Consider the following 27,275-nt stretch of genomic DNA (forward strand, 5'->3'; position numbering starts at 1 on the left):
CCTCCTTGCTCGCACACGCTTTTTCAGTTCTGCCCACACATTTTCTATAGGATTGAGGTCAGGGCTTTGTGATGGCCACTCCAATACCTTGACTTTGTTGTCCTTAAGCCATTTTGCCACAACTTTGGAAGTATGTTTGGGGTCATTGTCCATTTGGAAGACCCATTTGCGACCAAGCTTTAACTTCCTGACTGATGTCTTGAGATGTTGCTTCAATATATCCACATAATTTTCCTTCCTCATGATGCCATCTATTTTGTGAAGTGCACCAGTCCCTCCTGCAGCAAAGCACCCCCACAGCATGATGCTTCCACCCCTGTGCTTCACGGTTGGGATGGTGTTCTTCGGCTTGCAAGCCACCCCCCTTTTTCCTTCAAACATAACGATGGTCATTATGGCCAAACAGTTCTATTTTTGTTTCATCAGACCAGAGGACATTTCTCCAAAACATTCGATCTTTGTCCCAATGTGCAGTTGCAAACCGTAGTCTGGCTTTTTTATGGCAGTTTTGGAGCAGTGGCTTCTTCCTTACTGAGCGGCCTTTCAGGTTATGTCGATATAGCACTTGTTTTACTGTGGATATAGATACTTTTGTACCTGTTTCCACCAGCATCTTCACAAGGTCCTTTGCTGTTGTTCTGGGATTAATTTGCACCAAAGTACGTTCATCTCTCGGAGACAGAACGCGTCTCCTTCCTGAGTGGTATGACGGCTGCGTGGTCCCATGGTGTTTATACTTGCATACTATTGTTTGTACAGATGAACGTGGTACCTTCAGGTGTTTGGAAATTGCTCCCAAGGATGAACCAGACTTGTAGAGGTTTACAATTTGTTTTCTGAGGTCTTGGCTGATTTCTTTTGATTTTCCCATGATGTCAAGCAAAGAGGCACTGAGTTTGAAGGTAAGCCTTGAAATACATCTACAGGTACACCTCCAAATGACTCAAATGATGTCAATTAGCCTATCAGAAGCTTCTAAAGCCATGACATCATTTTATGGATTTTCCAAGCTGTTTAAAGGCACAGTCAACTTAGTGTATGTAAACTTCTGATTCACTGGAATTGTGATACAGTGAATTATAAGTGAAATTATTATGTCTGTAAACAAAGAAGAGCTCTCTAGCAAGTGTGGAAATCGCAGCAAAATTTTAAAGGTATTTTTCTCAAAAGTGGGTATCCAAGTGTATCAACTTTAAAAGCAGCATTGCTTTCCCATTACTTTCTCAAATTGCATTGTATGATATACCATTTTGTACTTTTCAGGTTCCGACATTAACGATGGTCCGCTGGCCTGGAGCCAGCAAAAACATGTCGGGCAATTGGATCTCGTTGGGCCAGTAACTTTTCAGCGCATTTTCGCATTCCAGTTCAACATTTACCTCCTCTGTTGCAGTCTACCATTGAAAATCATTAAAGACTACACACGCAAAAGTTATGCTGTTTGTTTTTGAGCTATATGATTGCCCATTCATTCAAGCACCACCACGATCCCGCAAGTCACAACTTCTCGAGGGCTCGAGCTGCACTGAGTTGATGCCTTCACACAGCACACGCAAGCTGTCCAGAGCAAAAAGAAGCACCCATCAATCTACTCGAAGAGTATATTTATTTTAGGGAAAGTTATTTTAAAAAGTAAACCTTCAATAGTGAACATACTAGCAATATGCTGGCTACTGTTGATAGTCTGCAAAAAGAAAGATACCTAGCATTCGTCTTGGCTAGCCTACTGTAGCCAGGTCGATATCTCTTTTGGAACGTTTGTCTTAAAGGGTCAGCGTCCTATTTTGTGATTTAAAAGAAATCTCTAAATGACATACACTACTGTACTTTAGAAACAAAAATGAATGCAATTAATACAATGCAATTCTAAAGAATAGAGTAATGGGCCCTGCATGACCCCAATGCATTTTAAAACTACACTATGTCCGAGCCAGTAGAAATTCTGTTCGGGTCAGTAGATTTTTTGCCAACTGAGAAAAAAAGTCAACGTTGGACCCTGGTTTTATAAACTGTAAAGAACAGTTTGTCAAAAAATTACAATAAGCCTAGGATCCTGTAACCAGTCATATATGGAATTGATGTAACTGACATACTCAAGGCGGCACATACATTTTGTCTGTGTGGTTCAGTCATCACTGAGATTTGATGTTCTAGGTAGTCCTGCAGCCCTTCAAACTGCTGTGGTCTAACAGTATGTGTAAGCTAAATTAAGTTTGTGAATACATACATCAAGGCTATCTGTGTCATCTCATTCCAATAGCAAGGAAGTAAGTGTTCTCTGATTGTACTGTAGATATCATTAAGTATATTTGCTCAGTTGTACAGAGGTACTAACAAGTGCATAAAGTTTATGTGCCAACTCCAAAAGGCCAAACGTCTTCAGCATTAGACTCAATGCACAAGGCTGTCTGCTCTGCTCCATCACTAAAGTCCAGAGTGGCACAAAGCAAATTGCATTAAGCCTTCGCCACAGCCACTGAAGAACACAGCACCCCTGATGTCGCTCCTTGAAGCCTAGTTTAAAAGGACCAATTATCAGTGCATCATAAAGCACTGGCTTTCATCTCCTCTGAAGTGTGGGGCTCATATGGCCCCTTTAGTATGTTTCACCACTATTATTACAGCCCGCTAGTCACCACAAGGCCCCAGCATCTCAGCTCCCTCCCCACCTTCTCTCTCCCTGCCAAGCCACTCTAAAGCTGTCTGTCTTCAAAGTGATGGTCCCAGATTCCTGGTGGAACAGAACAGTGTCTGAAAGCCCGTCATATTCTCACCGGGATAAAGGCATTACAGTATGTGGGTGGATTTCTCAGGTGAAAGCTCTGCTTTTAGAGCACACAGTGATGTGGAAGTCAGCGCTATAGGGACGGTGAGGATATCTTATTTGCACGATGAGGACAAGCAAATAACACCGGAGTGAGCCTGTGCCAGCAAACAGTGGCAGAGCTTAGAGATGACTTATAGTGTCAGAGCTTAGAGAATTACTTTCCGACACAATGTCCGCACATAAAGTCATCTGGCCTAACACAACCTTGGTACATTGCTAGATTAACTGAAAATACAGTTCAGTAAATACAATTGTAGTTTAGATGGTGTGTTACAGTAGACAAGGTCGTGCTAGAAATGTGATGACCTTGATTATGATGGTACCACTCAATATCTCAACAAAAACATCCCTTCTGTTTGTGTGACTCGAAGAGTTATTGTTTACTCAGGCCCTCAACTCCACATTCAAGAGCAACCACCTCTAAGGTGACATGGGCAGATGAACTTGGTGACCTTGCATTCCCATCAGCAATTTCGATCCATCCAAGACAGATAAGGTCATCCTTTTGACATGGTGAGCAGCAGAGTCCAACCCCTCTAGTTCTCATCCATCATCCCCCAGTGACAATAAGGAATTACATGTCCTAGTGGACCCGGATGCCCCTTCTGCTTTCCAGTTGACCACTCCCTACCAGTGGAGGCTGGTGGGAGGAGCTATAGGAGGACAGGCTCATTGTAATGGTTGGAATGGAATAAATGGAACGGTTTCAAAAACATCAAACATATGGAAACCACGTTTGACTCCGTTCCTTTCATTCCATTCCAGCCATCACAATGAGCCTGTCCTCCTATAGCTCCTCCCACCATCCTCCACTGCTCCCTACACACCCTCTGAACAAAATAAATGAGAAATCCCAACGCTGCCACCAACGTACGTGACATGATGGACGGGACTGTTGACACTAGGAGAGTCCTGGAGAGATTTATATAGATGCCATCAAATCTCCATGCATGTTCAGGTCACACTTATGTCTGCTTAAGTGTGCCTCTGAGATGCCTCAGGAGCAGAATGTACACACAGTTGTGCCGAAGAAGGAGGAAGCATAGCAATCTAAGTAATGACAAGACAATACAGGGCGGACACTGGGAATTAGGGCTCTTTGGAATGCCATAAAGTACACAGACATCATTTGTCATGTTGATTGTCTTTTGCCTCCATAAATCTAATTATTTTCTGAACACATTCAGTTGGATGGAGCACAGAGAGATCAAGTATATTGATTTTCCTTTAGTATTCATAAACATAGTTAATAATGCATTAGTTCTGTTAGAAAGTCTGGAGAAAAATATATTATGAACACCATTTGTATACTGTGTCATAAGGACAGAGATGAGCATATTACATCAAGTGAGCATGTCTATTACCTGACCAACCCAATCTCACAGAAGACTGTAGCATTATTAACACAAATCCATGTTTGAAAAATAGATACATGAAAATGAAATAAATACATAACGAAATGCCATGAAAATCATCCATTATTTCCCCTCTCCCCAGGCTTTCCTACCGAACGGGACAGGACACAGCCAACTGTGACACATGTCGAAACAGTGCCTGCATCATTTATAGGTGAGTACTTTAACATGTCTTGTTTACAGCTTTAAAGGTAACTTACACCTGCTATGGCACAACATATTGATGGCATGAGAGATGCTTATATGTGTGAGGTGATATACTGTAATGTGGCAAACCAAGTGCTAAGAGTCAATTGAGTGTAATGTGTTTTCTGGTAAGGAGTAGAATAGAATACTTTACTGAACTCAGAGGATATCATTCATCTCACTGCATGGTTTTAATGAAGTATTAATGGGCATAGCTCGATTGTGATACAATAATGACAATTGATAGAATACTTCTGTCAGAGTGAGATCAATTTATTGAGCATCATCCACCTGAATCTGAGGTGGAAATAGATACTAGGAAATGGTGTGACTGAGATCAATGATAAGTTCACTGAAGGAGAAGAGAACACTCCTATCTGGGTCAGATCAGTGATGAAAATAAACTATTTATATCCTATTACAATTATGTATAGACGTCCTCAACTCTTATTTCAGAATCTGGTGAGCATTTAAATAGAGAATGTAGTCAATGTAGAAAGGAATTAACACATAAGCCGAATTGGAAGCAGCAAATTGAGTTGAATTTCTAGACACAGGTTGTGCAGATATAACATTGTCATTGTTGAAGGTAATAAAATAAATAAAACTATAGATGACTTACAAGTGAATTTTGATAAACACCCGCCACCCACTCGTCCCACTTGGGTAAACACTTGTACATGTTCTGACTTCTCCACTTGTCTGAGAGATATAAATGATCCTCAGGCAGGTTGCAAATACATTCACACTGTGACTCAATTTTTCCCAATAGTCTTATTCCATCACTGTAGCTTTGCCTTCAGAGACAAGAATAAAAATGTCCATCTCAGAGATCGACTCCAATTTAAACAATATACATATTACAGAATATACAGAAGCATACCATCTGAATCATGGTAAAAACATGAGTACTGAGCCTCCAAAGTTCGGCACCATCAAGATTTTAGTTGTTCTTGTACCCTAGTGTGCCAGCAAACACCTTCCATTCAATGTTCTGCTTCTTCAGCTGCACGGCCTGTTCCAGCCTTACAGGCAGGGGAAAACATCAGATAGCAGGTTTTATGAGGTCGCTGAGTTGCAAATAAACACCAATACAAGCACTGCTGTAGCAGAGATCTAAAAAAGTGAACCAATTCAAAAAAGAAATTGCACTCATTATCGTCATCTTAGTGAACAACTCATGCTTAAGTACATCCACTTTATCCAATGACAAAACAGCATGATTTTTTTTACTTTGGCTAAGGGAACATTTAAATAATTTGACCAACAGCCTCACTCTAGTCTCCAATTACTAGAGTTGATATTAGATGTTAGATAAGGTCTCTAACGCTAACAGAGTGACCTGAACATTGACTGGTTATCCTCTAGTTGTCCTATCAAGAGGAAGCTTCTTATCGTGACTAATGCCTGTAACATGACCCAGGTTATCACTCAACCAACTAGAGTGAATACCAATAGTGATGGATCTGTGACATCCACTTATATTGATAATATATTTACTAATGCTGCATTTTAAAAAACATCTTTAGTCATTTAGCAGACGCTCTTATCCAGAGCGACTTACAGTTAGTGAGTGCATACATTTTCATACTGGCCCCCGTGGGAAATGAACCCACAACCCTGGCGTTGCAAGCGCCATGCTCTACCAACTGAGCTACAGGGGACAGAGTTTAGTTCCAAAGCAATATCAGTTCCCATTGGCTGTAGTGACCATAACATTGTGGCAATAACAAGGAAAGCCAACGTACATAAGGTTATTTATAGGAGATCATACAAAATGTTTTATCAGGACTCCTTTGTTGAAGATGTAAAACATTTATGCTGGTCTGATGTGTATAAAAAAAATAGTATGGTTAAAATAAATTATGCAAAAAAGGTGCCAAACAAGTCAGGCTGCTCAGCTGATTGGTTGACATACTGTCAATTGAGAAATGTTGTAACTAAATTTAACAAAGAAATATATATATATATATTCCAAAAACAAGATAAATGACATAAAAACAATGGCAAAAGACATTAGAGCACCTTAAATGATAATTAGGGCAGAAAACCCAATTAATCTCCATTATTCATTGAAGTTCATGGGTCATTTATAACAAAACCTTTTGATATAGCCAATCATTTCAATGACTGTTTCACTGATAAAGTGGACAAACTGAGAAGTGAAATGACAACATTTAACAGTGAACCATCATATTTGTGTATTGAAGCTCTAATATTTAAAGAGAAAGATTGCTGTTTTGAATTTTGTGTGGAAGAGGTGGAAAAATGATTGCTATACATAAATAATGATCAGCTACCAGGTATAGACTACCTAGATGGGAAACTATTTGAGAATGGTAGCAGACTGTATTGCCACCCCTATTTGCCATGTCTTTAAACTAAAGGAGTGTGTGTGTGTGTGTCCACAGGCGTGGAAGGAAGCTAAAGTAATTCCACTGCCTAAAAATAGTAAAGCCCCCTTTGCTGGCTCTAACAGCCCACCAATCAGTTTGCTGCGTGTTCTCACTAAACTGATGGAGAACAAATGCAATGCTATTTTTCAAAGAACAGGTTAACTACTGACTTTCAGCATGCATATAGGGAAGCACACTCAACTTGTGCTGACTGGCTAAAATAAATGAACAATAGTGATAGTTGGAGCTGTATTGTTAGATTTCAGTGCAGCCTTTGATGTTATTGATCATAATTTGTTATTGAGAAAACTCAATTGTTATGGCTTTACATCACCTGTCATCACATGGTTGGAGAGTTACTTATCCAATAGAACTTAGAGTTTATTCTTCAATGGAAGCTTCTCTAACATCAGATATGTACAGTACAGTATCCCTCAGGGCAGTTACATTGGGCCATTACACTTCTTTTTTTTATTTCTATTTTTTTTTACAAATGATTTGCCACTTGTCTTACAAGAAACTAAAATGACTATGTATGCTGATGTCTGCACACTCTACACATCAGCACCTACAGCCAGTGAGCTCACCGAGACTCTTAGCAAGGAGTTACAGTCAGTGTCATATGGGTAATTAACAATAAACAGGTCTTAAATACATCTAAAACCAAAAGCATTGTATTTGGTTCAAAGTTGTGTATAAAGAGTGTGACTATTGAACAAGTTGAAGAAGCTGAAACTCCAAGAAGTAACATTGGATAGTCCGTTATCATGGTCAAGTCATATTGACAAAGTTGTTGTGAAGATGGGGAGAGGTACACTGTATGTCTGTTATAAAAAATATATTCTGCGTTTTTGACACAAAGATCAACTGTACTAGTTGTTCAGGCTCTGATCTTGTCCTATCTTGATCACTGTCTGGTAATATGGTCAGGTGTAGCAAAGAAAGACCTAGAATGCTACAGCTGGCTAAAAAATAAAGCAGCATGCCTTGCGCTTAACTGTGCACACAGAACTAACAACAACAACATGCATGATAGTCTTTCATGTTTGAGTGTTGAGGAGAAATTAACTACTTCTCTTCTAGTCTTTTTCAGAAAGATTTGTGTGTTGAAAAGCAATGGTATAATCAATTTGTATACACTTCAAACAGACATACATACAGTGGCTTGCGAAAGTATTCACCCCCCTTGGCATTTTTCCTATTTTGTTGCCTTACAACCTGGAATTAAAATTGATTTTTGGGGGGTTTGTATCATTTGATTTACACAACATGAAATAAGACACAAAAAAAAACAGAAAACTTGAGCGTGCATAACTATTCACCCCCCCAAAGTCAATACTTTGTAGAGCCACCTTTTGCAGCAATTACAGCTGCAAGTCTCTTGGGGTATGTCTCTATAAGCTTGGCACATCTAGCCACTAGGATTTTTGCCCATTCTTCAAGGCAAAACTGCTCCAGCTCCTTCAAGTTGGATGGGTTCCGAAGGTGTACAGCAATCTTTAAGTCATACCACAGATTGTCAATTGGAATGAGGTCTGGGCTTTGACTAGGCCATTCCAAGACATTTAAATGTTTCCCCTTAAACCACGCATGTGTTGGTTTAACAGTATGCTTAGGGTCATTGTCCTGCTGAAAGGTGAACCTCCGTCACAGTCTCAAATCTCTGGAAGACTGAAACAGGTTTCCCTCAAGAATTTCCCTGGATTTAGCGCCATCCATCATTCCTTCAATTCTAACCAGTTTCCCAGTCCCTGCCGATGAAAAACATCCTCACAGCATGAGGCTGCCACCACCATGCTTCACTGTGGGGATGGTGTTCTCGGGGTGATGAGAGGTGTTGGGTTTGCGCCAGACATAGCATTTTCCTTGATGGCCAAAAAGCTCAATTTTAGTCTCATTTGTTTGGGGAGTGTCCCACATGCCTTTTGGCGAACACCAAACGTGTTTGCTTATTTTTTTCTTAAGCAATGGCTTTTTTTGGCCACTCTTCCATAAAGCCCAGCTCTGTGGAGTGTACGGCTTAAAGTGGTCCTATAGACAGATACTCCAATCTCCGCTGTGGAGCTTTGCAGCTCCTTCAGGGTTATCTTTGGTATCTTTGTTGCCTCTCTGATTAATGCCTTCCTTGCAAGGTCAGTGAATTTTGGTGGGTGGCCCTCTCTTGGCAGGTTTGTTGTGGTGGCATATTCTTTCCAATTTTTAATAATGGATTTAATGGTGCTCCGTGGGATGTTCAAAGTTTCAGATCTTTTTTCATAATCCAACCCTGATCTGTACTTCTCCCCAACTTTGTCCCTGACCTGTTAGGAGAGCTCCTTGGTCTTCATGGTGCCGCTGGCTTGGTGGTGCCCCTTGCTTAGTGGTGTTGCAGACTCTGGGGCCTTTCAGAACAGGTGTATATATACTGAGATCATGTGACAGATCATGTGACACTTGGGTTGCACACAGGTGGACTTTATTTAACTAATTATGTGACTTCTGATGGTAATTGGTTGCGCAATATCTTATTTAGGGGCTTCATAGCAAAGGGGGTGAATACATATGCATACACCACTTTTCCGTTATATATTGTTTTGCATTTTTTGAAGCAAGTAATTTTTTTCATTTCACTTCACCAGTTTGGACTATTTTGTGTATGTTCATTACATGAAATCCAAATAAAAATCTATTTAAATTACAGGTTGTAATGCAACAAAATAGGAAAAATGCCAAGGGGGGTGAATACTTTTGCAAGGCACTGTACCTTTTTTCCACTTATTGTTATGTTACAGCCTAATAAAAAAATGTATTGAATTGTTTTTCCCCCCTCATCAATCTACACACAATACCCGATAATGACAAAGCAAAAATCATTTTTTTATTTGTAGCTAATTTATAAGAAATCTGAAATATGACATTTACATAAGTATTCAGACCGTTTACTCAATACTTTGTTGAAGCACCTTTGGCAGCGATTACAGCCTCAAGTCTTCTTAGGTAAGACGCTACAAGCTTGGCACACCTGTATTTGGGGAGATCCTCTCAAGCTCTGTCAGGTTGGACAGGGAGCATCGCTGCGCAGCTATTTTCAGGTCTCTCCAGAGATGTTTGATCGTGTTCAAGTCCGGGCTCTGGCTGGGCCTCTCAAGGACATTCAGAGGCTTGTCTTGAAGCCACTCTTGCATTGTCTTGGCTGTGTGCTTAGGGTTGTATTCCTGTTGGAAGGTGAACCTTCGCCCCAGTCTGAGGTCCTGAGCGCTCGGGAGCAGGTTTTCATCAAGGATCTCTCTGTACTTTGCTCTGTTCATCTTTCCCTCGACCCTGACTAGTCTCCCAGTTCCTGCCACTGAAAAAACATCCCCACAGCATGATGCTGCCACGACCATGCTTCACCTTAGGGATGGTGCCAGGTTTCCTCCAGATGTGACACTTGGCATTCAGGCAAAAGTTCAATCTTGGTTTCATCAGACCAGAGAATCTTGTTTCTCATGATGTGAGTCCTTTAGGTGCCTTTTGGCAAACTCCAAGCGGCTGTCATGTTCCTTTTACTGAGGAGTGGCTTCCGTCTGGCCACTCCATCGAAAAGGCGTGATTGGTGGAGTGCTGCAGGGAGGGTTATCCTTCTGGAAGGTTCTCCCATATCCACAGAGGAACTCTGGAGCTCTTTCAGAGTGACCATCGGGTTCTTGGTCACCTCCCTGACCAAGGCCCTTCTCCCCCGATTGCTCAGTTTGGCCGGGTGGCCAGCTCTACGAAGAGTCTTGGTGGTTCCAAACTTCTTCCATTTAAGAACAATGGATGCCAATGTGTTCTTGGGGACCTTCAATGCTGAAGAAATGTTTTGGCACCCTTCCCCAGGTCTGTGCCTCGACACAATCCTGTCTCGGAGCTCTACGGACAATTATTTTGACCTCATGGCTTGGTTTTTGCTGTGACATGCACTGTCAACTGTGGGACCTTATATAGACAGGTGTGTGCCTTTCCAAATCATGTCCAATCAATTGAATTTACCACAGGTGGTCTCCAATCAAGTTGTAGAAACATCTCAAGGATGATCAATGGAAACATGATGCACCTGAGCTCAATTTTTCGAGTCTCGTAGCAAAGCGTTCGAATACTTATGTAAATAAGTTATTTCTGTTTTTATTTTTAATACATTTGCAAACATTTCTGAAAACCTGTTTTTCCTCTGTCATTATGGCGTATTCTGTGTAGATTGATGAGGGAAAAAATGTATTTAATACATTTTAAAATAAGGCTATAACGTAACAAAATGTGGAAAGAGTCAAGGGGTCTGAATACTATCCGAATGCACTGCATGTGGACCCCAGGAAGAGTAGCTGCTGCATGTGCAGTAGCTAATGAGGATCCTAATAAACTAAACTAGAAGTTAATCTCCATCTTAACCTGAGTTAACCTAATCAATACCTAATCAATGTTCTCATCCAGTCAAAGCCCCTCATTTTGTTCAGCCCTGTTCTCTTGTGGCTTGCGTAAATAATGCATCATGTAACAGCCATGGTGTCAGAGTAAGGAAACGGACATGCAGGAATGATTAATTCCAACCATAAATGCTGCAATGAGTCACATTGCTTAGTGTAGTCTTCCTGATTTACAACCCATGTAATCTAATTAGTGTATGTATGAGGCGTTGTGTGCTAACAAAGTGATTACAGTAGTTGATGTGTCACAATGATTCAACAAGAATGCTCCTTCTTGTTTGTGATACTATGCATTTATTGTGATATCATTATAGGATTACTTTAAATAAACACAGTTTCCACACTAACTCAGGAATGCATGTCATAACAGGAAAAATCGGAACAGATACAGGATATAGACCTTTACGTGGGTAATACTGTGTGTGTAGGTATAGCCTAATGTCCTTTGGGTACATGGAGTGTATGTACTATCTAAAGGAACAAAATATTTCTTGAAAAACACTTGTAATTCCCATAATACAAGAGGGGTTAAACATATGAACACACTTTGCTCCTTTATTCATGAACCTTGGTTGGAGATATGTAAAGATGTTACATGAATTATGAATAGCTTTGCTTCAGTAAAGGTTGATTGTAATTGAAACCCTGAAGTGGTGTTTGATATTAAGTCACAAGGTCACATGGAAGGAAGCATATAATATACTGTTTACCAACACTGCAGATGTCTTCACACCATAAACACCATAGGGACAGAGATTCATAAAGCTTACAGTACAGAAACAAACAAGGACTAAAATACACAGTATACAGCCAGGAAGGATAAAGGGAAGAGAAGGAAAACTGCTTTGATAGAGACAAAAATATGTAAAAAATCTTTATCAATGCACTGATCGTAGAGAGCCAACAGCTTCACATACTGTAGAGCCAGGTCTAGAATGCCTGATAATTATGCTCAAAACTTGAGGTTATCAATAGAAAGCTCTTAACAATCCCTAAAAAGAGAAATACATTTTCCACTGAGTGCCAGAATGTAACCTAAACACAGCCGTTCCATGAAAAGTCTATGCAAATGATTCATTTTGTTATTCGAAAAAGGCCTGTGGAACGTATACAAAGGAAATTAATATCATTCCATCTGTGCTCAATAGGTTTTTCAGCTCATCCTTCCTAAATTGTGTGCCTCTGCATTTTTTTACTGTCCTTGAATAGGACTTGGCAATTGTAAGCAAGACGACCATCTATCAAGTGCTATCTGTCTCTGCCAGCGCGATGGGCAGTAAATATATCCAAAAACTTTGCAAATGGTCTTCGTTTTTTCTCTGCAGTATCCCCGTACTCCATCTTGCTTATTTACAGACTGGATTGAGTGTCACACCCAATCAATCACCCAATATATATTTTTAAAGTCTACAAGGCGAATGATGATTCTTTCTACGAGTGTCTACTATTTACTTATATCATTCATTCTATCTATATCACATTTTACAGTGTATGCCATATGTTTAACCATTCCTTTTTTACTCTTCTTTATTTTCTGGGACTTCAATGCTAGCTATGTTAATAAAAATAGATATCCAACCTAAAATGGACTTGAACATAGAGTAGAGGTTTGAGTAGACCATTTCTTGTTATGACAGGCCTATTTCTGCCAGGGCCTGTGGTGGTGACTCATAGTGCTGATAGGGCAGCAATAATCACCTTGTTGGGCACACCATACTTTGCTTCCACTTAATGAGCTGGCCTGGGTATAGTGAGCAGAATTAAAAAGAGCCAGGACTAAAAAAGTCTGAACCAAAGGGCCAATTATTCCTCAAACTTGGACCGTAACTGCTCAGCCAAGATTAGCAGCCGCAGAGATGTGGCCTCTAATTCCGAACAGCAAGTCAGTTCCAATATGGGAGATAGATAGATAGATAGGGCATAAATGCCCCACTGCTGTAGTCACATCACATCCCATTGAAAAGCAGGCTGGGGAAACAAATGCAAAAAAAAGCATCTGACCGCAGAAAAGCAGTCTAAGCAGGCCCCTGAGAAAACAGTGGACGTAGAGATATATTATGGCCCAGAGTTTCTAACCTCTGCTCCATACAGTTACCAGCCACGCTAATGTCCTTCCGGAGCTTAGGGCTCTGTTCAGTCTGTATCGCTGAAGCGTTACAGATTGCACAATGGAAATGTAAAGGTCATTTCTGATTGAGCCGACATTTGCAGCGTTTACCATGAATGCAGTCGGCGCTAATTCGGGAACATTGCCTTTAAATTTCAATCACGCTGTAACGCTGAACTTCCACGATACGGATTGAATAGAGCCCTTTGACTACTTAGTCTGGCTCTGCAGTAACATCAAGAGTAAACAGTGCAAGGTCTTTGCCCATATTCCATACTAGGAGAGCACAGATGAAAAGCCTGATTTCTGATGCACACCCACACTGAATAGGTTACTATTCACTGTTCACAATGCGTAACATAGGTACAAGAATCAGAATTAAAAAAGAAGTTGAGGGTTGAATCTTGTTTGCAGGGATTTTTTATAAGGCTAATTTGAGGCTAATAATGACTTCACAAATCAGTGCTAATACAGTTCCTGGTTGTATGAGTTGGGTTTAATGAAGATGTCATTCAATTACTCTTAAGAGCAAGTAGCTATTTAGGCTAGCGTGTCTGCCCCCTGCTTTTAGCGAAGATGCAGTAGTTTCATTGATGTTGAGAGAGCTTGTTGTATCGATGTGTTCAATAAAGTACGTCTGTCATTCTGTGTGTGCGTGTCTGTGCACATGACTGTGTTACTGTAAGGCAGTCAACCATTAAATAGAGCTGGACCTTAGCTGACTTTTAAACAATAAAGGCACTATCAAAATGGCCCCTTGTCAGTCAAAGACAAATATTTTCAATGATTTCAAGTGAGTCATTTATACTCTGGTGATTTCAATCAATAAACCTAGGCAATTGAAGTATATTTGTTGGATATGTTATGAAGAAGAAAAAAATTGGGCCTGCACCATTCATGTCGGTAGCCCAGAAGGAAAGACAAATAGGGAGAATTGTATAATATACTGTATTCTGGAGGTGATATGGGAAGGGGATAAAATATCAAGAACATTTACATCTTCATTTAGCAGATGCTCAGAATAAAACTTACAGTAATAGTAAAGTAAGGTCGTGACAAACCAACAACATTATAGAATTAGAAACCAACTGGAGAAGGAAGACAGTGAGAGCATATAGGAGACAACATCTGCCAACACCACCCTCCTATAAAGAACAATCATTAAACAGTGTTCACTCCACTGGGACCACAGCTAAACAATCAGGCACCAGTGATCACATACACAGCTATTCACAGACCGTAGCTAAACAGATGATTAACCTGCTTGTGAATGATTGAACATGCTATACCCAGTCTCTAGCTGTCCCAATCTGTTGGCGATGAGATGATCTGAGATCTGTGGTCTTTGTTTACTCAGTCACCTGCTCCCCAGGGCCATCCACACAGTACAGTGTGCCTCAGGCTCCCTGATGAGCCAATTGTCCACAGCATACAGTAATTGCAGCTCTCTGCCAAGTGATTAATTGCTTAATAAGTGCCAAGACCATTCCATAGTGTGCTGCGCTGTTGTTTTGTGCTGTTCTCTAGCGAAGGCTTGGTATCAACAAGAGCCCTGATATGCTGAGCTTTCAGAATGGCTCTAGAAATACTGGGAAATAAGAGGACGTCTTCTGTACATATATACAAAGCGTGCAACTCGTTTCAAAGTTGAGGCAATTCAATCTTGATGGAAGTAAGAAGCAATTGACCGATATTAAATCTCGACAAAACAGAGGTACAGTATGTGCTGGCACATACTATGTCATTGACGTGCTCATCATTTCACAATTCTGTTTTGGGGGTAAAGTTCAAGTATTAACTACCTGTATATATTCAAGATTGTATTTATAGTCAAGTTTATGTTCATTTAATCAGACCTTTATTGATTGATTCAATCTTCTGCACCGCCAAATTCCTGTCTGGCACCCTGTATCATTTTCTCTGAAGGTTGTAATAAAGTTGAAGAACTGACACATATCTTAAGGGTAAGGACAGTTCCTAAGATTCATTATGTCACTTTTAGCAGAGCATCTCCTTCAGAAAACTAATTGGACTGCCTGTCATGCCGGTGAAAAGGGCTGAACAGGGCATTGGACATCCATCTGTCCCTACACTGCCTATACTTATGTTCGACCTTGGAGGGTTTTATGTCCTTTCAGAAGGTTTGGCTCCTCTTTATCCTTCCATGTGTTAAACAGGCAAAAATATGCCACTTCAAGTGGTTCTATGCTTTCAAAAAACTATTGATCAACGATAAATAAGATCAGTCTTAAACAACATTGTGTGATAAGGTTAATGTTACTTGCCTTTTGGAAAATGAAACTTTCTGCTACTGCTACTATTCCTACTGTTGCTTCTGTAACAGTACTCTTCTTGCGTTGTGTACAATCAATCATCAACATCTTGTAACACCAGTCATGGAGCTTTATTCTGATAGGAACAGCACAAAATTGCACGTCATGCAATGCACGGCTCACCATCCAACTCTGCACTCACGCACGCTGGTTTGGTGCTTGTTCACTGGGACGTGTAGTTACCAAAATAATACAATTTCAATATAATATCTTTAACAATGTACCTGATAGGAGCAGCACAAAATTGCACGTCATGCAATGCACGGCTTACCATCCAACTCTGCACTCACGCACTGTATTAAATATACAAACCCCCCACCAGACAAAGTAAGTTGCTAGCTAGTATTAGCTGGAATTCTCTACAACAAAATGCACAACAAATATTCACCAAAAAACGCTGCATCTTATGTGTGATGTTCGAATAACATTTACAAACAAATTGATATAAATTATACATTTACATCATCACTTGGGAGTGTAAAAATCACTTTTGACCTACAGTGCTTTGCAACCAAGAACTTACCGCTGGTTTGGTGCTTGTTCACTGGGACGATTCTAACTGAAACATCCTCCCTCGTAAGCAAGCTACGCCAACCAGCCAATAAGATGCCATGTTGAGTAGGTGAAGGCAAGACAAAACCAAAAACCCATTGGCTTAACAATAAAGTGGCAAGGGGAATCACCAATATAACCCTGTTACACTCCCCCCTACTGAATTCCACTTGCAAAGAGAAATAATAAAAATACAAAACGGCACTGTGCAAACATACCAGGTTCAGAAACACCCAACATATGTACAGAATAATTCAGAGAGAGAATTTTATTGATTTATTATTGATATATTTTTATACTACCTAATATAGAAAACTAAAAGGTAAAGCTGTGTATATCGAGGATGCAGACCCTGCTTTAAAACAGTCACTAAATATTCCAGTGATTAGACTATTGTCCTTGAGAATTAGAGTGAAAAGCGGTTGATCAATCCCCTTAGCCCTCATAGGTAAACATGCCTGTGTCAAGGCTGAGGTGTATGTGGTGTGGGAGTCAGGCGCAGGACACCGAAGCTTAGTCCAACAAAGTTTACTTGGGAACCACAAGGCAAAGATACAACAATCGGCCTCAAACAAAACAGAGGCGAGCTATTACGCAAACTATGCGTAAAACAATAAAACAACAAAACAGAGAAAAAACACGCAGCACTACGGACAGGCGAAAAACAACACACAACCTAACCAATACAACACAGGAAACTTATAGAACACGTAATCAGACACAAACGGACACAGGTGTAACAGACAGACAAAAGCAATCAAACATAGAAACATTCAACGGTGGCAGCTAGTACTCCGGGGACGACGAACGCCGAAGCCTGCCCGAACTAGGAGGAGGAGCAGCCTCGGCAGAATCCGTGACAGTACCCACCCCTTGACGCGCGGCTCCAGCCGTGCGCCGACCCCGGCCTCGGGGACGGCCAGGAGGATGCGGACCCGGGCCCGTGGGATGCCCACGGTGGAACTCCGTCAGGAGGGATGGATCTAGGATGTCCCTCCTAGGCACCCAGCACCGTTCCTCCGGACCGTACCCCTCCCACTCCACGAGATACTGGAGACCACTCCTCCGGCGCCTCGAGTCCAAGATGGTCCGGACCCTGTACGCCGGGGCCCCCTCGATGTCCAAAGGGGGCGGAGGGTCTCTCCTATCTCATCTTCTTGGAGTGGGCCAGCTACCACCGGCCTGAGAAGAGACACATGGAACGAGGGGTTAATATTCTTGTACTCAATAGGCAGTTGTAACCTGTAACACACCTCGTTCAATCTTCTCAGGACTTTAAAGGGCCCCACAAACCGCCGACCCAGCTTCCGGCAGGGCAGGCGGAGGGGCAGGTTTCGAGTCGAGAGCCAGACTCGATCTCCCGGTGCGTATACCGGTCCCTCACTGCGGTGGCGATCGGCGCTCGCCTTTTGTTGACGGATGACCCGCTGCAGATGGACATGGGCAGCGTCCCACGTCTCCTCCGAGCGCCGAATCCACTCATCCACCGCAGGGGCCTCGATCTGGCTCTCGTGCCAAGGTGCCAGGACCGGCTGATACCCTAAAACACACTGGAAAGGTGTTAAATTGGTGGAGGAGTGGCGGAGAGAGTTCTGGGCCATCTCTTCCCAGGGGATATACCTAGACCAATCCTCCGGCCGGCCCTGGCAATAGGACCTCAGAAACCTACCCACATCCTGGTTGACTCGTTCAACCTGCCCAATGCTCTCTGGGTGGTACCCCAAGGTAAGGCTCACCGAGACCCCCAAGCGTTCCATGAACGCCCCCCACACTCTGGAGGTGAACTGGGGACCTCGGTCAGACACAATATCCTCGGGGACCCCATAGTGCCGGAACACGTGGGTAAATAGGGCCTCAGCGGTCTGTAGGGCAGTAGGGAGACCCGGCATTGGGAGGAGACGACAGGCCTTGGAAAACCGATCCACAACGACCAAAATTGTGGTATTCCCCTGGGAGGGGGGTAGGTCGGTCACAAAATCCACCGAGAGGTGGGACCATGGTCGTTGTGGAACGGGCAGGGGATCTAACTTTCCCCTGGGCAAATGTCTAGGTGCCTTACACTGGGCGCACACCGAGCAGGAGGAGACATAAACCCTCACATCCTTAGCTAACGTTGGCCACCAGTATTTCACGCTAAGGCAGTGCACTGTCCGGCCAATACCTGGATGTCCAGAGGAGGGTGATGTATGAGCCCAATAAATAAGGCGATCACGAACCTCGAGCGGAACGTACGTCCGCCCCCACAGGACACTCGGGGGAGTAGGGTCGGTACGCAGTGCCCGCTCGATCTCCGCATCGACCTCCCACACCACCGGAGCCACCAGACAAGACTCCGGCAGTATGGGAGTAGGCTCAATGGACCTCTCCTCTGTGTCATACCGCCGGGACAGGGCGTCTGCCTTACCGTTCTGGGACCCTGGGATGTATGTGATCTTAAAAACAAACCGGGTCAGGAACATGTTCCACCTAGCCTGACGAGGGTTCAATCTCCTAGCTGCCCGGATGTACTCCAGGTTACGGTGGTCAGTCAGAATGAGGAAAGGGTGTTGAGCCCCCCTCAAGCCAATGCCTCCACACCTTTAGGGCCTGGACTACAGCTAACAGCTCCCTGTCCCCTACGTCATAATTACGCTCCGCCGAGCTGAGCTTCTTAGAATAGAACGCACAGGGGCGGAGCTTAGGTGGCGTGCCGGACCGTTGCGACAGGACTGCCCCAATACCGGCCTCGGACGCGTCTACCTCTACTTGGAATGGTAAAGAGGGATCCAGATGCGCCAGCACCGTAGCCGAGGTGAACAGGTTCTTCAGTTTGACAAATGCCCTGTCCGCCTCAGCTGACCACTGCAAACGAACCGGACCCCCCTTTAGTAGGGACGTAATGGGAGCTGCAACCTGTCCAAAGCCCCGGATAAACCTCCGGTAGTAATTAGCAAAACCCAAAAACTGCTGCACCTCTTTTACAGTGGTTGGAGTTTGCCAATTACGCACGGCCGACACACGGTCAACCTCTATCTTCACACCAGACGCGGACAACCGATAACCCAAAAAGGAGACGGACTCCTGGAAGAACAAGCATTTCTCTGCCTTGACATACAAGTCATGCTCCAACAGTCTCCTCAACACTCGGCGCACCAGGGCTACATGCTCGGCTCGTGTAGAAGAGTACACTAGGATGTCGTCGATGTATACTACCACACCCTGCCCATGCATGTCCCGGAAAATCTCGTCAACAAAGGATTGGAAGACTGAAGGAGCATTCATTAACCCGTATGGCATGACGAGATACTCGTAATGACCCGAGGTGGTGCTAAATGCTGTTTTCCATTCATCCCCCCTCCCTAATGCGCACCAGATTGTACGCGCTCCTGAGATCCAACTTTGTGAAGAACCCGCTCCGCGTAATGACTCTGTCATAGTCGCAATCAGTGGAAGAGGGTAACTGTACTTAACCGTGATCTGATTGAGACTACGGTAATCAATACACGGGCGCAAACCCCGTCCTTCTTCTTCACAAAGAAGAAACTCGAGGAAACCGGGGAAGTGGAGGACCGTATGTATCCCTGTGCCAAGGACTCGGCTATGTAAGTCTCCATAGCCGCTGTCTCCTCTTGAGACAGGGGATACACACGGCTCCGCGGAAGTGCCGCTCCTGTTTGGAGATCTATCGCCCAATCCCCCTGTCTATGAGGTGGTAGCCGTGTTGCCCTCGTTTTGCTGAACACAAGTGCTAAATCCTCATATTCGGGGGGAATGCGCATTGCGGGCACTTGGTTCGGACTCTCTACCGAGGTCGCCCCTAAGGAAACACCTAGACATCTCCCTACACACTGGGCAGACCACTCCATAAGAGCCCTCTGTTGCCACGCAATGGTAGGATCATGGGCGCTTAACCAGGGAAGCCCCAGCACCACAGGATACGCAGGAGAGTCAATCAGATAAAACTGAATGATCTCCTCATGACCCCCCTGCGTCGTCATCTTAAGTGGTGCTGTGACTTCTCTGATCAACCCCGACCCCAACGGCCGGCTGTCTAGGGCATGAACAGGAAAGGGGGCTTCTACCGGCCGAAGGGGAATTCCTAACCTATAACAAAATTCACGATCAACAAAATTCCCAGCTGCGCCTGAATCTACTAGCGCCTTATGCTGGGAATGAGGTGCCACCTGTGGAAATCTCACAGGTATACACATGTGACCAACAGAGAGCTCTGGGTAAGTGGGGCGCCTACTCACCTGAAATGACTCCCCAGTGCGTGACCTGTTGTCTCCTCTCCCAGGAGACCCTCCCCAGCACCTGGCCGCAGTGTGTCCTCCACGGCCACAGTTGGTGCAGGGGATGGCCCCCCTCGGGTTCTCTCTCCTCCTCTCTCTAGCGCCAGCACCTCCGAGCTCCATGGGAATCGGCTTGGAGGTGCTGGAGGGTGGAATGGACGACCCCCACTCGGGACGTCCGCGGGTAGCCAGCAGGGTGTCGAGACGGATGGAGATGTCCACCAACTGGTCGAAGGATAGGTTGGTGTCCCTGCAGGCCAGCTCACGACGAACGTCCTCTCGTAGGCTACACCGGTAATGGTCGATGAGGGCCCTCTCATTCCACCCCGCATCCGCCGCTAGAGTCCGGAACTCCAGGGCGAACTCCTGTGCGCTCCTCTTCCCCTGTCGGAGGTGGAACAGACGCTCCCCTGCCGCCTTCCCCTCAGGTGGATGATCGAACATAGCCCTGAAGCGGCGGGAGAACTCCGCGTAGGTGATGGTAGCGGCGTCTATTCCCCTCCATTCGGCGTTGGCCCACTCCAACGCCTTGCCGGATAGACAGGAGATGAGGGCGGAGACGCTCTCGTATCCCGAGGGCGCTGGGTGTATGGTGGCCAGGTAGAGTTCCACCTGCAGGAGGAACCCCTGACACCCAGCTGCAGAACCATCATATGCCCTCGGGAGCGAGATCGAATGCCACTGGGTTCCGGTGATGGGAGAGGAGGACTGGCCGTTGGTGATGGTATGGTGTGGGAAGGCGTGGGCACCTCTCCCGTAACCAACCGGCGCAGAGTGTTGGACACCTCGTTCATGGCGGCCCCAAGTTGCCGGATCATGGTGTCTTGGTCGCTGATCCGATCCTCCAGCGACTTGGGTGCCGCCGCTGCTCCTGCTGACTCCATACTGGTGTGTTGTTCTGTCAAGGCTGAGGTGTATGTGGTGTGGGAGTCAGGCGCAGGACACCGAAGCTTAGTCCAACAAAGTTTACTTGGGAACCACAAGGCAAAGATACAACGATCGGCCTCAAACAAAACAGAGGCGAGCTATTACGCAAACTATGCGTAAAACAATAAAACAACAAAACAGAGAAAAAACACGCAGCACTACGGACAGGCGAAAAACAACACACAACCTAACCAATACAACACAGGAAACTTATAGAACACGTAATCAGACACAAACGGACACAGGTGTAACAGACAGACAAAAGCAATCAAACATAGAAACATTCAACGGTGGCAGCTAGTACTCCGGGGACGACGAACGCCGAAGCCTGCCCGAACTAGGAGGAGGAGCAGCCTCGGCAGAATCCGTGACAGCCTGTTACATGTTAAGTACACTCAGTGACTTTAAAACATCCAAGTAATAAAATAAACAACCATAAGAGACTTTATCATATCCATCACATTATTATCCTGCAACCTCTAATCATGGTCACAATGATGTAAAAACAAAACAAATAAAAGATGTCAATACCATTCACATACTAACCTCAAGAGCTAACTTTCTGCTGATTCATAATCTCAATCAGTCTAGACACTGGTTTAAATATTCTTCCTGCCCATGACCTAATACGACCCCGAGTACCTTCAACTGCATAAGGGGTAACAGTGTTGTGTACTGTTGCAATAGTGGGTCTGTCAACACAGTCAGTGCGTAACTGATCAGGTAAGGAATGGTCCGAGTTTGGTAGGTCAGTACGGATATCGTAAGCAGACTGGTCAATTATCTCACTCACTACAATGTTACGGTCTCGGTCAGATTCTTGAAGACTCTCTGATGGAGGCAGACCTTCCAGCTGCAGTATATCTTCCACAGAATCCAAAGGTGGAATATCCTGAGCATCCAAGGATCGCACATCACCTTCCAGGCTTGTGTCACATATTCCTTCAGAAGGCAACTCTAACACCCACACTCTTGTTCTGTACTCAGCATCATCATCCACTGCAGTGTCCATGTCAGCTGAGACCACAAAGCTGTCATTCATGTCCTCAGACTCTGTTAATCCAGACATGTCTGTTCCCTCATCAACGGCAGCATGGGGAAGAGGAAGAAAGTTGACTAGCATTATCAGGTTGCGATGTACCGTCTTCTCCTGTCCAGTGGAGCTGTTCTGAATCTTAAAAGTGTGACTGTCAGCATTCAATCCAGTGACAAGGTAGACAGTATCCTCCCAACGGTCAGCGAGCTTCCGCTTTCCTCGTCCCCCCCTTGTTAGCCAGCAACACTCGATCCCCAATCTCCACTGGTGCTCCTCTGACTCTTCTGTCATAAAGGTCAGCGTGCCACTTCAACTGCTTCGCTGCAGATGCCTGTGCTGTATTCATGGCTTCTTTCAGATCTCTCCTCAAAGACTGAACGAATTGATCAAAGTCGACAATTTGTGGGTTCTCTATGACAGAGCCAAAGACTATGTCAACAGGCAGTCTTGGCGTCCTCCCAAACATTAGCAGGAAAGGGGCAAAGCCTGTGGTCTCGTGGATGGTACAATTGTACGCAAACGTGAGAGACGTCAGCGCCTGAGGCCATCTGTGCTTTGCTCTCTTCGGCAGGGCCCGGATCATGTTTCCCAACGTCCTATTCATCCTTTCACAGGACCCGTTCCCCATCGGATGGTATGGCGTGGTGTGAGACTTCTGAACACCTACAACACTCAACAGTTTGGCTATTAAAGCGCTCTCAAAGTTGGCTCCCTGGTCTGAGTGTATACGGCGAGGCATCCCGTAGACACAGAAATAGTTGTTCCACAACTGATGAGCTACTGACTTAGCAGACTGGTTGGGGCACAAGAAGGCATGAGCCAATTTGGTAAAGTGGTCAGTAACAACGAGCACATCCAAGGACTTGTTTGAAGAATCTTCTGCAGACCAAAAGTCTATGCACACTAGTTCAAGAGGCTCAGTTGGTATTATGCTCTCAAGATGAGCTCTTGCTTCCGGATCAGGAGTCTTGCTCACGACACATCTCCTGCAGCACTTCACATATGCTTTTACCTCCCTCTCCAGGCCATGCCAGAATAACCTCTGTCTTGTCAGGTAGACTGTTCTCTGTTGGCCCTGGTGGCCAGCTTCATCATGGACACCCTTCAACACCATTGCTTTCATGGAGGCTGGAACCACATACAGATACATCTTCCTCTTTGTAACCACATTCTTCGAAACACGATACAGTACACCCATCTTCATGGTCAACTTGTCCCAACTTCTGAGAAGACACAAAACCTCAACACTCTCATGGGCACGCTCTCTCCGGGATGGTCTTCTCCCCCTCTCCACAAAGAAGATCACTCTGCTGATCACGTTGTCATTACGCTGCTTACTCATCAGTAGGTCGTGTGGCATAACATCGACATCAGTCTGCTCTGATGGCATAACAGCCTGTGGAAGCTGTGGCAACAGTAGTGCATGTGAGCCCACCTCACCCACCCAGCACCTGTGTGAATGAAGAACAGCTGCAACTTCATGTATTGATAAAGCACCAGATAGGGGGGTCAACAGTAGCCTGACAGCTAATGACCACTTCATTGGAGTCAGAGGCTTTGTCAAAGGGGTGGCTGGACCAGCTAAACAAATCTTGCACTCTGTCTGTGCACACAGCGTTAGCTTCAGCTAGTAAGGTCTCGTACGGGACCTTGTCAGGCGATGGAGTGCACTGGGTCGCACGAAGGGCTCTCTGCTCAAAGCATCAGCAACAACATTTATTTTTCCAGGGATGTACTTGTTGTCAAACTCGTACGGTGCCAGCTTGGCGACCCATCTCTGTTCACAAGTATCAAGCTTTGCTTTGGTCAGAATGTATGTCAAGGGATTATTATCCGTCCATACCGTGAACTGCTGTCCCCGTAGCCAGTGGTGGAACTTGTCACAGATAGCCCATTTCATGGCAAAGAACTTGAGCCGGTGCGCAGGATACCTCGACTGCGCATAACTGAGGGACTTGCTCGTGAAGGCTATAGGTCTCGCTGTAGCTCCCTGTTCCTGCACCTGGGACAGCACAGCACCTAAGCCGTTGCTGGACGCATCCACCGAGAGTAGAAAAGGTTTGTCGAAGTTGGGGTGGGCCAACAAAACCTGGTCCAGTAAGGCTTACTTTAGCTGGAATAAGGCCTGTCTGCATTCTGTTGTCCAGTCGGCAGCCGTCAACTTCCTGACAGGTGAGCGTCGCTTATTTTCCCAGCGTGGAGCCTTGTGTCCAGTAGTCAATCCAAAGAGAGGCTTTGCGATGGTCGAGTAACCCTTCAATTAATTGTTGATAATACACCACCATCCCAAGGAATGACCTCAATTTCTTCTGAGATGAAATGTCAGTGCCATCTTCCATCAGATCAGCTTCTGTTACTCCTGTAATGGCCCTCACCTTCTCAGGGTCTGTAGCTACACCTTCCGCACTAATGATATGCCCCAGAAACTTCACAGACCTCTGCAGAAAGTTACACTTTTTAGACGCCAACTTCAGGTTGTGAGCCTTGAGACGCTCAAAAACCATTTCCAGGCGCTGTATAGCCAGATCTTCAGTGGGTGCATAGACCAAGACATCGTCAAGGTAACACAGCAGGCTAAGAAAGTTCTGATCCCCAAAGATGTTTAGCGTCATCCTCATAAAGGTTGCAGGACTATTACATAACCCCTGTGGCATACGATTGTATTCGTACAATCCAAATGGTGACGTAAAAGCTGTGAATCTCCGGTCATCCTCATGCACTTCCACATTGTAGTAGCCAGAGGTAAGGTCCATTGTCGAGAAAAAGGCATTTCCACCTAAAGCAGCCAGCGCATCAGCCTGGTGAGGGAGTGGGTGTGCGTCCTTGATGGTGCGAGCATTGAGCAAACGGAAATCAGTACAGAGGTCTCCAGATTTCTTCCATACAAGGACAAGGGGAGAGGCGAACTCACTACTAGACTTCCTTATGATTTCACGTTCTTCCATCTCATTCAATGCTTGCTTGAGCTTCTCATAATGATTTGGTGAAAGGCGTCGGTAGGGCATCCGAAAGGGTTTCTCATCACTCAGTTGAATGCGGTGAAGACACCCAGAAGCTTTTCTACAATCCAACTTGTGCCTGGAAAAAATTGACTGGTACTCAGCTATGAGCTGGATGAGTTTCTTCTTACCAGCAGGAGACACTTGACAGGAGTCGACATCAATATCAGTCAAACCTAAGTCACATAAAACCTCAGGACTGCTTGAACTGTCAGGTCCGTCAGTGTCGTGAAGTTGGCTGTAACTGTCATCAGTCAGTGTCAAGTCATCTTGGCAGTCAGTGAGTATATCAGCTGTTCTCTGCACTTGCTGCTGAAAAGCTGCTGATGAATCATCATTCACACACGAACAGTCGAAGTCCTCTAGAGCCATGCAAGGAACGACATCGGCTAGAGTGGCGTTTCGTCTCAATGTCACTGTCTTCTGAGAAGGGTTTATCACTGTAACAGGGAGCCACCCATCCCCCCGCAATAGAGCTACTGTCCTCCCTACCAGGATTGACCTTGGTGTTGACCTTGAACTGCTGGGCTCAATGAGAACAGCACTGCCCGCTGATAGCTTCTGAGTGTTTCGTGGTCTGCCCCAGACTAAGTGCTCCTGCATAGGCTCTAGAGTCACAGCCCCTTTTAGTCTCACAGTTCCAACTTTGTCAGGTACTTCACTGTCTCTCCATCTCTCCACATTAGCCATCATGTTGATTAGCTTGCTCTCCTCACCCCCATCACACACAGGAGTATAAACCCTCTTCCAGAGATCTCCATTAGTCTTCAGGTGGCGAATCAAGTGCTTTAGGAGATTGCTGCCCAAGATGAGGTCATCACTCTGGCCTTCAACCACCAGTGTAGGCACGGCAACTCTACAGCCGTATACCTCCATCTCCAGCTCACATACTCCCGAAGGCCTCGTCTTCAACCCACCACAACCAACCAAGACTACCTCTGTAGGACTCAGTGATGGACTTTTCAACACTCCTGCATGCAACAGTTCAGGTAAGACCCTAGAGCTCAAGGTACAAGCCATGGACCCACTGTCAAGCATAGCTCTCACTTCTACTTCTCCTCCTATTAACACCTTGGTATAGAATAAATCATCATATGGGGAAAGTCTCTGTGTGTTCTGCATTGTGATACTCTTCTTAGTCTCCATTTTGTCACAAACACTTCTATATACAGACTCCAAATCAACAGCTCTCACCGATGGGGACTCTACAAAAGGCCCAACACTCTCCCCTTCTACATGCAGGCCTACTAGTTTCCTGGGAGCTGAGCAGTGATTACTGTAAGGACTCCACCAGCTGTGCTCAGAGCTGCGGCCTTGGGGCACTGAGAGCGTGCGTGGCCAGCTGCATGACAAAGAAAGCAGAGGTGATTGGCCCTGCAGTGAAAGTAAGTATCATGTCCAGCATCCCCGCACACGTTACATGGCCCATTAGACTTCAATTTGCTCCTATTCTCTTTTTGTAACTTACGGTCAGACTGTTGTGGCCTCTGCTCCAGCACACGCTCCAGCATTGCAAGGATACGTTCCATCGGGGCCTCACAGCAGGCATGGTGATTGGCATGACAGCACCAACTTCCTGCTTCATTGTTGCGATGGCTGGCGTCACCTTAGATAAGTGAGATTACCTCTGCTCCCTCCTGTATTCATCCAACCTCTCATGAACATCTGCAGCGGTCCACTGCTGTAATGGTTTGCACTTAAAGATAAGCGACAGTTCGGCGTTAGGGCAATGTCTGATGAACATGACTGTTAGCTCACGAGATGGGTCTTCAACACTTTTTTTCTGTCTCTTTAGACAATCTTCA

The 27,275-nt window shown here is 44.8% G+C and overlaps 1 protein-coding gene across 2 annotated transcripts in view; it reads left to right on the forward strand.

The window, feature by feature from the left end:
* The window catches only part of LOC121571125 (inhibitory synaptic factor 2A-like), a 49,712-nt gene that overhangs the window by 13,387 nt on the left and 9,050 nt on the right, over positions 1-27,275 (forward strand). Inside the window, exon 3 of one of the 2 annotated variants that reach the window (XM_041882434.2) lies at positions 4,325-4,396. In XM_041882434.2, the coding sequence (XP_041738368.2) occupies positions 4,325-4,396 (72 nt within the window). Of the gene's footprint in view, positions 1-1,263; positions 3,477-4,324; positions 4,397-27,275 lie in introns of those variants that run through there. The other variant, XM_041882443.2, reaches the window with a different exon arrangement.

The sequence above is a fragment of the Coregonus clupeaformis genome, chromosome 1, assembly GCF_020615455.1.
Source record: "Coregonus clupeaformis isolate EN_2021a chromosome 1, ASM2061545v1, whole genome shotgun sequence".
Classification (NCBI taxonomy): Eukaryota; Metazoa; Chordata; class Actinopteri; order Salmoniformes; family Salmonidae; genus Coregonus; species Coregonus clupeaformis.